The sequence below is a fragment of the Scyliorhinus canicula genome, chromosome 5 (assembly GCF_902713615.1).
Source record: "Scyliorhinus canicula chromosome 5, sScyCan1.1, whole genome shotgun sequence".
In the NCBI taxonomy this organism is placed as follows: Eukaryota; Metazoa; Chordata; class Chondrichthyes; order Carcharhiniformes; family Scyliorhinidae; genus Scyliorhinus; species Scyliorhinus canicula.
Genome location: NC_052150.1, coordinates 117,140,073 through 117,153,334, shown reverse-complemented (window position 1 = coordinate 117,153,334; position 13,262 = coordinate 117,140,073). Strand labels below are relative to the sequence as shown.

Sequence of the window (13,262 nt, the reverse complement as noted above, 5' to 3'; positions counted from 1 at the left end):
TGTGCTTAGGGGGGGTCAGAATCTTAGAGTTCAGGATGTGTGTGTAACCTACTCGCTATAATTTTGAAATTGCTCTGGTGTATCTGCAAAAAATGTTACGCAGCCTACTTTGTGAATTTCATCAACGTTCAATGTAATTTTAGTTACCCAAAGATTTCAGAAGCCTCTCATCTCTGGAGTAATGTGATATATGATTGAAACTGCAGCCATCTATTCCTAAGTGACATCTTGGTTATAAAATCCAAGACTAGCTGTTGCTAAGCAGCTGTCACAGAAAGATTCACTCTTACTGTGTACCAGTGGCTGTGCAATCCATTTGAGGCCTGTAGAACTTCAAGTTTGACCCTGCTGTCAAGGTACAACTGACAGATAACATGAAAACGGGTTATTTGAACTGAAATACTAATTTCTCAACTACAATGTAAGTACATACAGAAAACTGAAAGACTGGGGCCAAATTTACACGGTATTCTCTTAAAAAAGTAACACTCAAAACAACTTATCACAGCGCACAAACTGAGGGCATAAAGTAAGAGAATGGAACCTTGATGCAAAATGATGTGAATTCTCAGTGCTACTTTGTGGTAAATGAAAAGATTTAATGCAGTGAAGATATAATCAACAGAGACGGCATATTAGTTTGCTGAGCCATGTGAAGTGGCAGGTTTATTGGTCAGCCTTATTTTTGGTCGCCAGCTTTCACTTTTATTTAGGCCTTTTATGCAATGAGCAAAATAATACACACCCCACTGCCTTGTAATGAATGTGGATACATAATAGCAAAGTTTAGCAGTTTTGTTTCAAACCACAAGGGTTAGAATGTGAAGAAACACTTTGTTTGGAAGGAAAGTAATACTGTCATAGAATGCAAGTTACAAAATTAAGTCCAACTCAGGCCTTTGAAAATTGTATGTATTTTGACAATAGTAAAAGCAACGTTTGGTTCTAGAATTAAAAATTAACAATAGAAAAAGATACCCTTTAGCAAAGCTTAAGCTTTTCTGAGGCAGATCTGGTCAATTTTGATTCTGTACCTCAATCGTCTTCCAGGAAGATATGAGGCTGAAAATGGTTATTTAAATTATTAAAATGTGGCCAATGAAGCTGGCCCAAGTGACATTCAAATATGTGTTCTAGAACATTTTGACAGTGATCATTAAAGACAGTAGCATCAAACAAGCAGTACAGACTGTGACATTTATCCAACAGCTTGTTACCTCAGTAATAAACTTCCAGTGTTTGTTAGCAAACTCCTTCTGAGTTAGCATTAATTTCAAGTCCTGGTTAGCAAGGATTTGTGATTTTACTTGTAAAATACAAGGTAGGAATACATTGTAATTTCTCCAGGGTTCCGTTGCGGGTTTGGATCCTTGCCATTGAACCAGCCAAAATACACAATGCTGTTTATCCCAGTCATGTTCATCTAGGTGGGAGGAAGGGATCAAAAATAAGTTAGTGAAAGTTTTACTGAATGGATACAACTCAAGCTTCAAATTAGACCTATTTCATCTTTTTGGTGCTTTTTATGTGAAATGCACAAGGTCTTTAAACTTTCTGCTAAGCCCAATATTTAGATATATTTTGGAACAATTCACTACACGATACTCTTGTGCTTGATTTTATTATTTATTTACATCATTAAGTCTTGAGTCATTCCCCCACCTACCCAAACAACAAGAGCATGAGAGCACATTGATGGATTTATCTTTCGGTCATGATATGAGTAATGTTGTCCGCACAATAGAACTTAGCCATAACTTCAAGAGCAACTCTTACTTCACCGGTATGACACTCCTCACACAAGGGGCGGAATTCTCCGCTCCCGCGCGGCATCAGCAAAGTCGTCATGAACTCGGCCGAGTTTCACGAAGGCCTCGGAGGCCGCTCCTCGCACCCTATTCACCCCCCCCCCCAGGGGGCTAGGAGCTGCGCTCCGTAAATCTCGGCCGCCGGGCCTTGACACTTGCGTCAAGACGGCGCGTCGAGAATGACGCGACGGCGGCGCCTAAGTGATGTCACCCGCGCATGCCGTCTTCCCCTCCGCTGCCCCGCAAGACGTGGCGGCTGATCTTGCTGGGCGGCGGAGGGGAAAGAGTGCGTTGCTTGGAGATGCCGGCCTGACGATCGGTGGGTACCAATCGCGGGCCAGTCCCCTCCCGAGCACGGCCGTGGTGCTCATTCCCCTCTCCGCCCCCCACAAGCCACAAACGAAGATTTGCTGCCATGTTCATGACGGCAGCGATCAGGTGTGGTTGCCACCGGCGTGAACAGGTCGGGAACGTCAGGCCGCTCGGCCCATCCGGGCCGGAGATTCGCCGGTCGCCGTGAAAAACGGCGAGCGGCGATTCTGCAAGCGGGGGGTGGGAGAATCGTGGGGGGTGCCAGGGTGGCGTGTCGTGAGTCGCCCGGCCCTCCTGCGATTCTCCCACCCGGCGTGGGGAACAGAGAATCGCGCCCAAGACATTTTGTAGCCTTTCAGTGAGACTGCTATTTATTGCTAAATTATAGGGAGTTGAAAGTTGTGAATTTATGCCGACTGGAAAATGGGTTGAAGCTAATCAAACTCATCTATCTCATGAGCAGTTGTTGGACAAAGGAGACTTTCAACACAATGTTTGTACTCCCATTTTTAAAATATTTTTTCCTGTGGATGGTTAGAATTAGTACTCTGCCTATTCATCCATGAGCACAAAATAGGGTACAGTAGATAAGAGTATAATGTACTCATGTTTAGTTTATTACAAAACTATTTAAGTTTAACAATAAAAAAATTTAATTTTGTCCCTGATCAAATCTTGCCTCTCCAAGTGGAGATAGATTCTCACCTTCAGAATCTTCTCCAATAGTTTCCCAAGCACTGACAGGGCAGCACGGTAGCATAGTGATTAGCACAGTTGCTTCACAGCTCCAGGGTCCCAGGTTCGATTCCCGGATGGGTCACTGTCTGTGTGGAGTCTGCACGTTCTCCCCGTATCTGCGTGGGTTTCCTCCGGGTGCTCCGGTTTCCTCCCACAGTCCAAAGATGTACGGGTTAGGTGGATTGGCCATGCTAAATTGTCCTTAGTGTCCAAAAAGTGTAAGTGGGGGTTACTGGGTTACGGGGATAGGGTAGATACGTGGGCTTGGGTAGGGTGTTCTTTGTAAGGGCCGGTGCAGACTCGATGGGCCGAATGGCTCCTTCTGCACTGTAGATTCAATGAATTCTATGATTCTATGACATGAGACTCACTGGTCTGTAGTTCCCTGGCTTGTCTCTACCACCTTTCTTAAATAGTGGGACAACATTAGCTGTTCTCCAGTCCTCTGGCCATTCCCCTGTGACCAAAGAAGAATTACAAATTTGGGTCAGAGCCCCGACAATCTCCTCCTTCACGTCCCACAGCAGCCTGGGACACAATTCACTGGACCTGGAGATTCGTCCACTTTTAAGCCTGCCAATACCTTGTCACTCCCTATGACAATTTGCTGAAGAACCTCACAACCTCTCTCCCCGAGTTCCCATCTACCTCCTCATTCTCTTGGATGAAGATAGAAGTGAAATATACATTCACCAAATGACATTCAACTGGAGTGGACAGGTCTTGACAGTCAATAATAGGTGGCTCAGTCCATTAGCGCATTTCAACTGGAAGGTTCGTTAGATTTGAATGCTTGGGAATAATTTGGGCTAGAATGCACAGTCTCTTTACGTGATGATGCAGTAAGGTATGTTTTTGTCATGGTGTTTTGAAACCTCTCTCGATACTTCTGCTATTCTTATTATGGAGGTTAGTTCTCCTGCAGCTTTGTTGAAGTTCTGAACAGGTGTCGTTTGCTCATTTTTGCTGGGCTCTCTCTTGAAACCTGTACTTTGCACACCTTTACAAAGTCGTTCACAATGTTGGTGTGGAACTATTAACATCTTCACTTGTTTTTGCATTTAAAAAAAAATTCATTTACGGGATATGGGCGTTGCTGGTTAGACCAGCATTTATTGCCCATCCCTAGTTGCCTTTCAGAAGGTGGTGGTGAGTTGCTTTCTTGAACCGCTGCAGTCCTTGAGGTGTAGGTACACCCACTTTGTAATTAGGGAAAGAGTTCCAGGATGTTGTCCCAGTGACAGTGAAGGAATGGTGATATATTTCCAAGTCAGGGTGGTGAGTGACTTGGAGGGGAACCTCCATGAGTGGGGTTCCCAGGTATCTGCTGCTCTTGTCCTTCTAGATGATACTGGTAGTGGGTTTTGAAGGTGCTGCCGAAGGAACCTTGGTGAGTTACTGCAGTGCATCATGTCAATGGTACACATGCCTGCCACTGTTCATCGGTGGTGGAGGGTTTGAATATTTGTGGAAGGGGAAGCAATCACGCGGGCTGCTTAGTCCTGGATGGTGTTGAGCTTCTTGAGTGTTATTAGAGCTGCACTCATCCAGGCAAGTGGAGAGTATTCCATTACAGTCCTGACTTGTGCCTTGTAGATGGTGAACATGCTTTGGGAGTCAGGTGGATTCCTAGTCTTTGACCTGGCCTAGTAGCCACAGTATTAATGTGGCTAGTCCAGTTCAGTTTCTGATCAATGGTAACCCCCAGGATGTTGATTGTGGGAGATTCAGCGATGGTAATGCCATTGAATGTCAAGGGGTGGTGGTTAGATCCTCTCTTGTAGATGGTCATTGTCTGGCATTTGTGTGGTGCGAATGTAACTTGCCACTTGTCAGCCCAAGCCTGAATATTGTCCAGATCTTGCTGCATTTAGACATGGACTGCTTCATTATCTGAGGAGTCACGAATGGCGCTGAACATCCGGGCGCCCCAGACAAGCGCCGGAATGTGGCGACTAGGGGCTTTTCACAGTAACTTCATTGAAGCTTACTCGTGGCAATAAGCGATTTTCATTTCACATTGTGCAGTCATCTGCAAACATCCTCACTTCTGACCTTGACGGAAGGGAGGTCATTGATAAGGCAGATGAAGATGGTTGGGTCTAGGACACTACTAGGACAGTACCTCCTGCAGTGATGTCCTGGAGTTGAGATGATTGACCTCCATCACCATCTTCATTTGTGCCAGATATGACTCCAACCAGCGGAGAGTTTTCCCCCTGATTCTCATTGGCTCTACTTTAGCTGGGGCGCCTTGATGCCATACTCGGTCAAATGCTGCTTTGATGTCAAGGGCAGTCATTCTCACCTCACCTCTGGCATTCAGTTCTTTGACCATGTTTGAACCAAGGCTGTAATGACCCTGGCGGAACTCAAAGTGAGCATTCGTGAGCAGGTTATTGCTGAGTAAGTGCCGTTTGATAGCACTGCTGATGACTCCTTATATCACTTTGCTGATGATGGAGAGTGGACTAATAGGGTGGTAAATTGGCTGGGTTGGATTGGTTCTATTCCTCGTATACAGGACACACCTGGGCAATTTTCCACATTGCCGGGTAGGTGCCAGTGTTGTAGCTGCACTGGAACAGCTTGGCTAGGAGTGCAGCAAGTTCTGGAGCACAAATCTTTAGTACTATTGATGGGATATTGTCAGGGCCCATAACCTTTGCAATATCTAGTGTCTTCAGCCGTTTCTTAATATCAGAGTCAATGTTAAGGATTCCCAGGGCAACTCCCTCCCGTATGCCACTGTGCCGCCACTTCTGCTGTGTCTGTCCTGCCTGTGAGACAGGACATACCCAGGAATGGTGATAGTGATGTCTGGGACATTTTCTGTGAGGTATGATTCTGTGAGTATGACTATGTCAGGTTGTTGCTTTACTAGTCTGTGAGACAGCTCTCCCAATTTTGGGAAAGCCCCCAGATGTTAGTAAGGCAGTGGTGGGTTTGCCGTTTCCGGTGCCTGATTTGATGTCAGGTGGTCCATTCGGTTTCATTCCATTTTTGCGTTTTTGTGTTTTTGTAGCAGTCGAATACAACTGAGTGGCTTGCTGGGCTATTTCAGAGGCATTTAGGAGTCAACTAAATTGTTTTCCCTAAAGGACATTAGTTTGGGGTTTTACAACAATCAAGAACGGTTTTATGGGCACCATTAGACTTTTAATTCCAGATATTTTTATTGAGTTTAAATTCCATCACTTGCCGTGGTTAAAGAACATTACAGCATTTAAGCTGTGATTTGGGGTTTCTGTCCCTTGCAGTGTGTGAGCTGAGAGTGGGCGGGGTCAGGAGAGCATCGATGTCACTGGGGTGGGGCTTGGCATCATTGGGGGGACTTGATGTAATTGGGGGCGGGTCACCATGCCACCAGAGGGCGGGGCGTGACGTACAGGTCCCACAAAGAGGGAAAGCGCGGGGCCCCCAAAAGTGCAAGTCCACCTCTGCCGAGTGCATTAATCTCCCTCAACAACTGTCAGTTAGGCTCCTCCCATGCTGCTTCTCCGCTTCCTCCCATGCTGCTTCTCCGTTTCCTCCCATGCTGCTTCTCCATTCCCTCCCATGCTGCTTCTCCGTTTCCTCCCATGCTGCTTCTCTATTCCCTCCCATGCTGCTTCTCCGCTTCCTCCCATGCTGCTTCTCGCTTCCTCCATGCTGCTTTCCGCTTCTCCCATGCTGCTTCTCCGCTTCCTCCCATGCTGCTTCTCCGCTCCCTCCCATGCTGCTTCTCCATTCCCTCCCATGCTGCTTCTCCATTCCCTCCCATGCTGCTTCTCCGCTTCCTCCCATGCTGCTTCTCCGCTTCCTCCCATGCTGCTTCTCCGCTTCCTCCCATGCTGTCTCCATTCCCTCCCATGCTGCTTCTCCGCTTCCCCCATGCTGCTTCTCCGCTTCCTCCCATGCTGCTTCTCCGCTTCCTCCCATGCTGCTCTCCGCTTCCTCCCATGCTGCTTTCCGCTTCCTCCATGCTTCTCCGTCCTCCCATGCTGCTTCTCCGCTTCCTCCCATGCTGCTTCTCCACTTCCTCCCATGCTGCTTCTCCGTTTCCTCCCATGCTGCTTCTCCGCTTCCTCCCATGCTGCTTCTCCGTTTCCTCCCATGCTGCTTCTCCGCTTCCTCCCATGCTGCTTCTCTATTCCCTCCCATGCTGCTTCTCCGTTTCCTCCCATGCTGCTTCTCCGCTTCCTCCCATGCTGCTTCTCCGTTTCCTCCCATGCTGCTTCTCCGCTTCCTCCCACGCTGCTTCTCCGCTTCCTCCCATGCTGCTTCTCCGCTTCCTCCCATGCTGCTTCTCCGCTTCCTCCCATGCTGCTGCTCCATTCCCTCCCATGCTGCTTCACCGCTTCCTCAGAGGCAGCTTCTCCACTTCCTCCCATGCTGCTTCTCCGCTTCCTCACATGCTGCTTCTCCGCTTCCTCCCATGCTGCTTCCCGCTTCCTCCATGCTGCTTCTCCGCTTCCTCCCATGCTGCTTCTCCATTCCTCCCATGCTGCTTCTCCGCTTCCTCCCATGCTGCTTCTCCGCTTCCTCCATGCTGCTTCTCCGTTTCCTCCATGCTGCTTCTCCATTCCTCCCATGCTGCTTCCCCGTTTCCTCCCATGCTGCTTCTCGCTTCCTCAGAGGCAGCTTCTACTTCCTCCATGCTGCTTCTCCGCTTCCTCACATGCTGCTTCCGCTTCCTCCCATGCTGCTTCTCGCTTCCTCCATGCTGCTTCTCCATTCCCTCCATGCTGCTTCTCCGCTTCCTCCCATGCTGCTTCTCCGCTTCCTCCCATGCTGCTTCTCCGTTTCCTCCCATGCTGCTTCTCCATTCCTCCATGCTGCTTCTCCGCTTCCTCCATGCTGCTTCCGCTTCCTCCCATGCTGCTTCTCCGCTTCCTCCCATGTGCTTCTCGCTTCCTCCCATGCTGCTTCTCCGTTTCTCCCATGCTGCTTCTCTGCTTCCTCCCATGCTGCTTCTCCGCTTCCTCCCATGCTGCTTCTCCGTTTCCTCCATGCTGCTTCTCCGCTTCCTCCCATGCTGCTTCTCCGCTTCCTCCCATGCTGCTTCTCCGCTTCCTCCCATGCTGCTTCTCCGCTTCCTCCCATGCTGCTTCTCCGTTTCCTCCCATGCTGCTTCTCTATTCCCTCCCATGCTGCTTCTCCGTTTCCTCCCATGCTGCTTCTCCGCTTCCTCCCATGCTGCTTCTCCGCTTCCTCCCATGCTGCTTCTCCGCTTCCTCCCTGCTGCTTCTCGCTTCCTCCCATGCTGCTTCTCCGTTTCCTCCCATGCTGCTTCTCTATTCCCTCCCATGCTGCTTCTCGCTTCCTCCCATGCTGCTTCTCCGCTTCCTCCCATGCTGCTTCTCCGCTTCCTCCCATGCTGCTTCTCCGCTTCCTCCCATGCTGCTTTCTCCGCTTCCTCCCACGCTGCTTCTCCGCTTCCTCCCACGCTGCTTCTCCGCTTCCTCCACGCTGCTTCTCCGCTTCCTCCCACGCTGCTTCTCCACTTCCTCCCATGCTGCTTCTCCGCTTCCTCCCACGCTGCTTCTCCATTCCCACATGCTGCTTCTCCGTTCCTCCCATGCTGCTTCTCCGCTTCCTCCATGCTGCTTCTCCGCTTCCTCCCATGCTGCTTCTCCATTCCCTCCCATGCTTCTCCGTTTCCTCCCATGCTGCTCTCCGCTTCCTCCATGCTGCTTCTCCGCTTCCTCCATGCTGCTTCTCCGCTTCCTCCCATGCTGCTTCTCCGTTTCCCCCATGCTGCTTCTCCATTCCCTCCCATGCTGCTTCTCGCTTCCTCCCATGCTTCTCCGCTTCCTCCCATGCTGCTTCTCCGCTTCCTCCCATGCTGCTCTCCGCTTCCTCCCATGTGCTTCTCCGTTCCTCCCATGCTGCTTCTCTGCTTCTCCCATGCTGCTTCTCCATTCCCTCCATGTGCTTCTCCGTTTCCTCCATGCTGCTTCTCCATTCCTCCCATGCTGCTCCGCTTCCTCCCATGCTGCTTCTCCGCTTCCTCCCATGCTGCTCTCCGCTTCCTCCCATGCTGCTTCTCCGTTTCATCCCATGCTGCTCTCTATTCCCTCCAATGCTGCTTCTCCGTTTCCTCCCATATGCTTCTCCGCTTCCTCCCATGCTGCTTCTCCGCTTCCTCCCATGCTGCTTCTCCGCTTCCTCCATGCTGCTTCCGCTTCCTCCATGTGCTCTCCGTTTCCTCCCATGCTGCTTCTCTATTCCTCCAATGCTGCTTCTCCGCTTCCTCCCATGCTGCTTCTCCGCTTCCTCCCATGCTGCTTCTCCGCTTCCTCCCACGCTGCTTCTCCGCTTCCTCCCACGCTGCTTCTCCGCTTCCTCCCACGCTGCTTCTCCGCTTCCTCCCACGCTGCTTCTCGCTTCCTCCCACGCTGCTTCTAGCTTCCTCCCCATGCTGCTTCTCCATTCCCTCCCATGCTGCTTCTCCGTTTCCTCCCATGCTGCTTCTCCGCTTCCTCCCATGATGCTCTCGCTTCCTCCATGCTGCTTCTCCGTTTCCTCCCATGCTGCTTCTCCGTTTCCTCCCATGCTGCTTCTCCGCTTCCTCCCATGCTGCTTCTCCGCCTCCCATGCTGCTTCTCCGCTTCCTCCCATGCTGCTCTCCGCTTCCTCCCATGCTGCTTCTCGTTTCCTCCCATGCTGCTTCTATTCCCTCCCATGCTGCTTCTCGTTTCCTCCCATGCGCTTCTCCGCTTCCTCCCATGCTGCTCTCCGCTTCCTCCCATGCTGCTTCTCGCTTCCTCCCATGGCTTCTCCGCTTCCTCCCATGCTGCTTCTCGTTTCCTCCCATGCTGCTTCTCTATTCCTCCATGCTGCTTCTCCGCTTCTCCCATGCTGCTTCTCCGCTTCCTCCCATGCTGTTCTCGCTTCCTCCCATGCTTCTCCGCTTCCTCCCATGCTGCTTCTCCGCTTCCTCCCATGCTGCTTCTCCGCTTCCTCCCATGCTGCTTCTCCGCTTCCTCCCATGCTGCTTCTCCGCTTCCTCAGAGGCTGCTTCTCCGTTTCCTCCCATGCTGCTTCTGCGCTTCCTCCCATGCTGCTTCTCCGCTTCCTCCCATGCTGCTTCTCCGCTTCCTCCCATGCTGCTTCTCCGCTTCCTCCCATGCTGCTTCTCCGCTTCCTCCCATGCTGCTTCTCCGCTTCCTCCCATGCTGCTTCTCCATTTCCTCCCATGCTGCTTCTCCGCTCCCTCCCATGCTGCTTCTCCATTTCCTCCCATGCTGCTTCTCCGCTTCCTCCCATGCTGCTTCTCCGCTTCCTCCCATGCTGCTTCTCCGTTTCCTCCCATGCTGCTTCTCCATTCCCTCCCATGCTGCTTCTCCGCTTCCTCCCATGCTGCTTCTCCGCTTCCTCCCATGCTGCTTCTCCGCTTCCTCCCATGCTGCTTCTCCGCTTCCCTCCCATGCTGCTTCTCCATTCCCTCCCATGCTGCTTCTCCGCTTCCTCCCATGCTGCTTCTCCATTCCCTCCCATGCTGCTTCTCCATTCCCTCCCATGCTGCTTCTCCGTTTCCTCCCATGCTGCTTCTCCGCTTCCTCCCATGCTGCTTCTCTATTCCCTCCCATGCTGCTTCTCTATTCCCTCCCATGCTGCTTCTCCATTCCTCCCATGCTGCTTCTCCGTTCTTCCCATGCTGCTTCTCCGTCCTCCCATGCTGCTTCTCCGCTTCCTCCCATGCTGCTTCTCCGCTTCCTCAGAGGCTGCTTCTCCGTTTCCTCCCATGCTGCTTCTGCGCTTCCTCCCATGCTGCTTCTCCGCTTCCTCCCATGCTGCTTCTCCGCTTCCTCCCATGCTGCTTCTCCGCTTCCTCCCATGCTGCTTCTCCGCTTCCTCCCATGCTGCTTCTCCGCTTCCTCCCATGCTGCTTCTCCGCTTCCTCCCATGCTGCTTCTCCATTTCCTCCCATGCTGCTTCTCCGCTTCCTCCCATGCTGCTTCTCCATTTCCTCCCATGCTGCTTCTCCATTCCCTCCCATGCTGCTTCTCCGCTTCCTCCCATGCTGCTTCTCTATTCCCTCCCATGCTGCTTCTCCGCTTCCTCCCATGCTGCTTCTCTGCTTCCTCCCATGCTGCTTCTCCGCTTCCTCCCATGCTGCTTCTCCGCTTCCTCCCACGCTGCTTCTCCGCTTCCTCCCACGCTGCTTCTCCGCTTCCTCCCACGCTGCTTCTCCGCTTCCTCCCATGCTGCTTCTCCGCTTCCTCCCATGCTGCTTCTCCGCTTCCTCCCATGCTGCTTCTCCATTCCTCCCATGCTGCTTCTCCGTTTCCTCCCATGCTGCTTCTCCGCTTCCTCCCATGCTGCTTCTCCGCTTCCTCCCATGCTGCTTCTCCATTCCCTCCCATGCTGCTTCTCCGTTTCCTCCCATGCTGCTTCTCCGCTTCCTCCCATGCTGCTTCTCCGCTTCCTCCCATGCTGCTTCTCTATTCCCTCCCATGCTGCTTCTCTATTCCCTCCCATGCTGCTTCTCTATTCCCTCCCATGCTGTCTCTATTCCCTCCCATGCTGCTGCTTCTCCACTTCTCCTGCTGCTTCTCCGCTTCCTCAGAGGCTGCTTCTCCGCTTCCTCCCATGCTGCTTCTCCGCTTCCTCCCATGCTGCTTCTCCGCTTCCTCCCATGCTGCTTCTCCGCTTCCTCCCATGCTGCTTCTCCCTTCCTCCCATGCTGCTCTCCGCTTCCTCCCATGCTGCTTCTCTATTCCCTCCCATGCTGCTTCTCCGCTTCCCTCCCATGCTGCTTCTCCGCTTCCTCCCATGCTGCTTCTCCGCTTCCTCCCATGCTGCTTCTCCGCTTCCTCCCATGCTGCTTCTCTGTTTCAGCCAATCTAACTTACAACTGTCACAGATTTTCCAGCATTGTATGCCTTTTAAAAAAAAACAATTTTATTAAGATTTTCAAAAACATACCAGGAAAGGCTGCCACCGCCTAAAGAACCCCTGTACTGATCCACTCAGGGCAAATTTCACCCGATCCAATTGATGAACCCCACCATATCATTGATCCAGGCCTCCATGCTTGGGGGCCTCGCATCCTTCCATTGAAGCAAAATCCTCCGCCGGGCTACTAGGGGCGCAAAGGCCAGAACACCGGCCTCTTTCGCCTCCTGCACTCCCGGCATTGTATGCCTTTTGATTACTGTATACAAAATAACTAACCACACAGCATAAGCCTTGCAAGGCTCCCACAAAATAAAGGGGGTCACATCTGAAAGGGATTGGCTGAGTAAAAAAAAAGCTCAAACTCCTTTTTAAAATAAGTAGTAAAGGATATATCCCTAAGCAAGGATACTCGAAACATCATGACCTACATCGGGAGTGGGGGAGGCCCTTCAAGTAAAATTGCAAGGAAAACATGTGCATGATCAGAGATCACAATGCTACCGATGGCAGCACAGTAGCGCAGTCGTTAGCACTGCTGCCTCACGGCACCGAGGACCCGGGTTCGATCCCAAACCCAGGTCACTGTCAGTGTGGACTTTGCACATTCTCCCCGTGTCTACATGGGTCTCACCCCGACAATTCAAAGATGTGCAGGGTAGGTGAATTGGCCATGTTAAATTGCCCCTTAAAAGAAAGAGCAGGAGGATACCAAATGTAGGATTGCTGTAGGTATAAAGACGTAGTCAATTTTAGTATAACATTGACGAGGAGCTGAGAAAAATGTGAATTCTTAAATCTCTTGGATGTAATGTTCTTCACATGTCTAAGCACCCCACCTCCTCACCAACCGGCACCGAGGCCCTTGCTTGAGGGGTGGGGTGATTTCTGGTTTCTGGGAGCTAATCCATCGAGGAGGTTAAGTAACAAATAAAGTCCCCGCTCACAAATGAATTAGCTGAGGGCAACTCCACAAAGTCTTGAAGACTTCAGGAATAAACTCCAGGGAATGATTTGGAGGGCCAATAATACATATTAATTATCAAAGCAAATTCTCCATATACAAGACCCTTAACAATCACATATCAACCTCCCTTCACCATCATACAATTCTCCACCTTGAAGGGAACATTTATTGACCAAAATTGCGACTCTCCTACTCCTTGCGACTCTCCTCCTACTACAAGAACGAGACAAAGAAAACCTGACCCATTCAGTCCTGCTTCAACTTTAAGTCATAGCACGGTGTCACAGTGGTTAGCACTGTTGCTTCAGAGCACCAGGATCCCAGGTTCGATTCTCGGTTTGGGTCACTGTCTGTGCGGAGTTCTCCCTGTGTCAGCGTGGGTTTCCTCTGGGTAATCTGGTTTCCTCCCACAAGTTCCGAAAGACGTGGTGTTAGGTGAATTGGACATTCTGAATTCTCCCTCTATGTACCCGAGCAGGCGCCGGAATGTGGCGACTAGGGGCTTTTCACAGTGACGTCATTGCAGTGTTAATGTAAGCCCACTTGTGACAATA

The 13,262-nt window shown here is 51.0% G+C and overlaps 1 protein-coding gene across 1 annotated transcript in view; it reads right to left on the bottom strand.

Moving 5' to 3' along the window:
* Nucleotides 1-578: 578 nt before the first annotated feature.
* si:dkey-256h2.1 (uncharacterized protein LOC337520 homolog) overlaps nucleotides 579-13,262 on the bottom strand; it is a 322,407-nt gene continuing 309,723 nt past the window's right edge. The window contains exon 12 of the mRNA XM_038797529.1: nucleotides 579-1,423. Coding sequence (XP_038653457.1) covers nucleotides 1,304-1,423 — 120 coding nt within the window. The 3' untranslated portion in view covers nucleotides 579-1,303. The remainder of the gene's footprint in view (nucleotides 1,424-13,262) is intronic.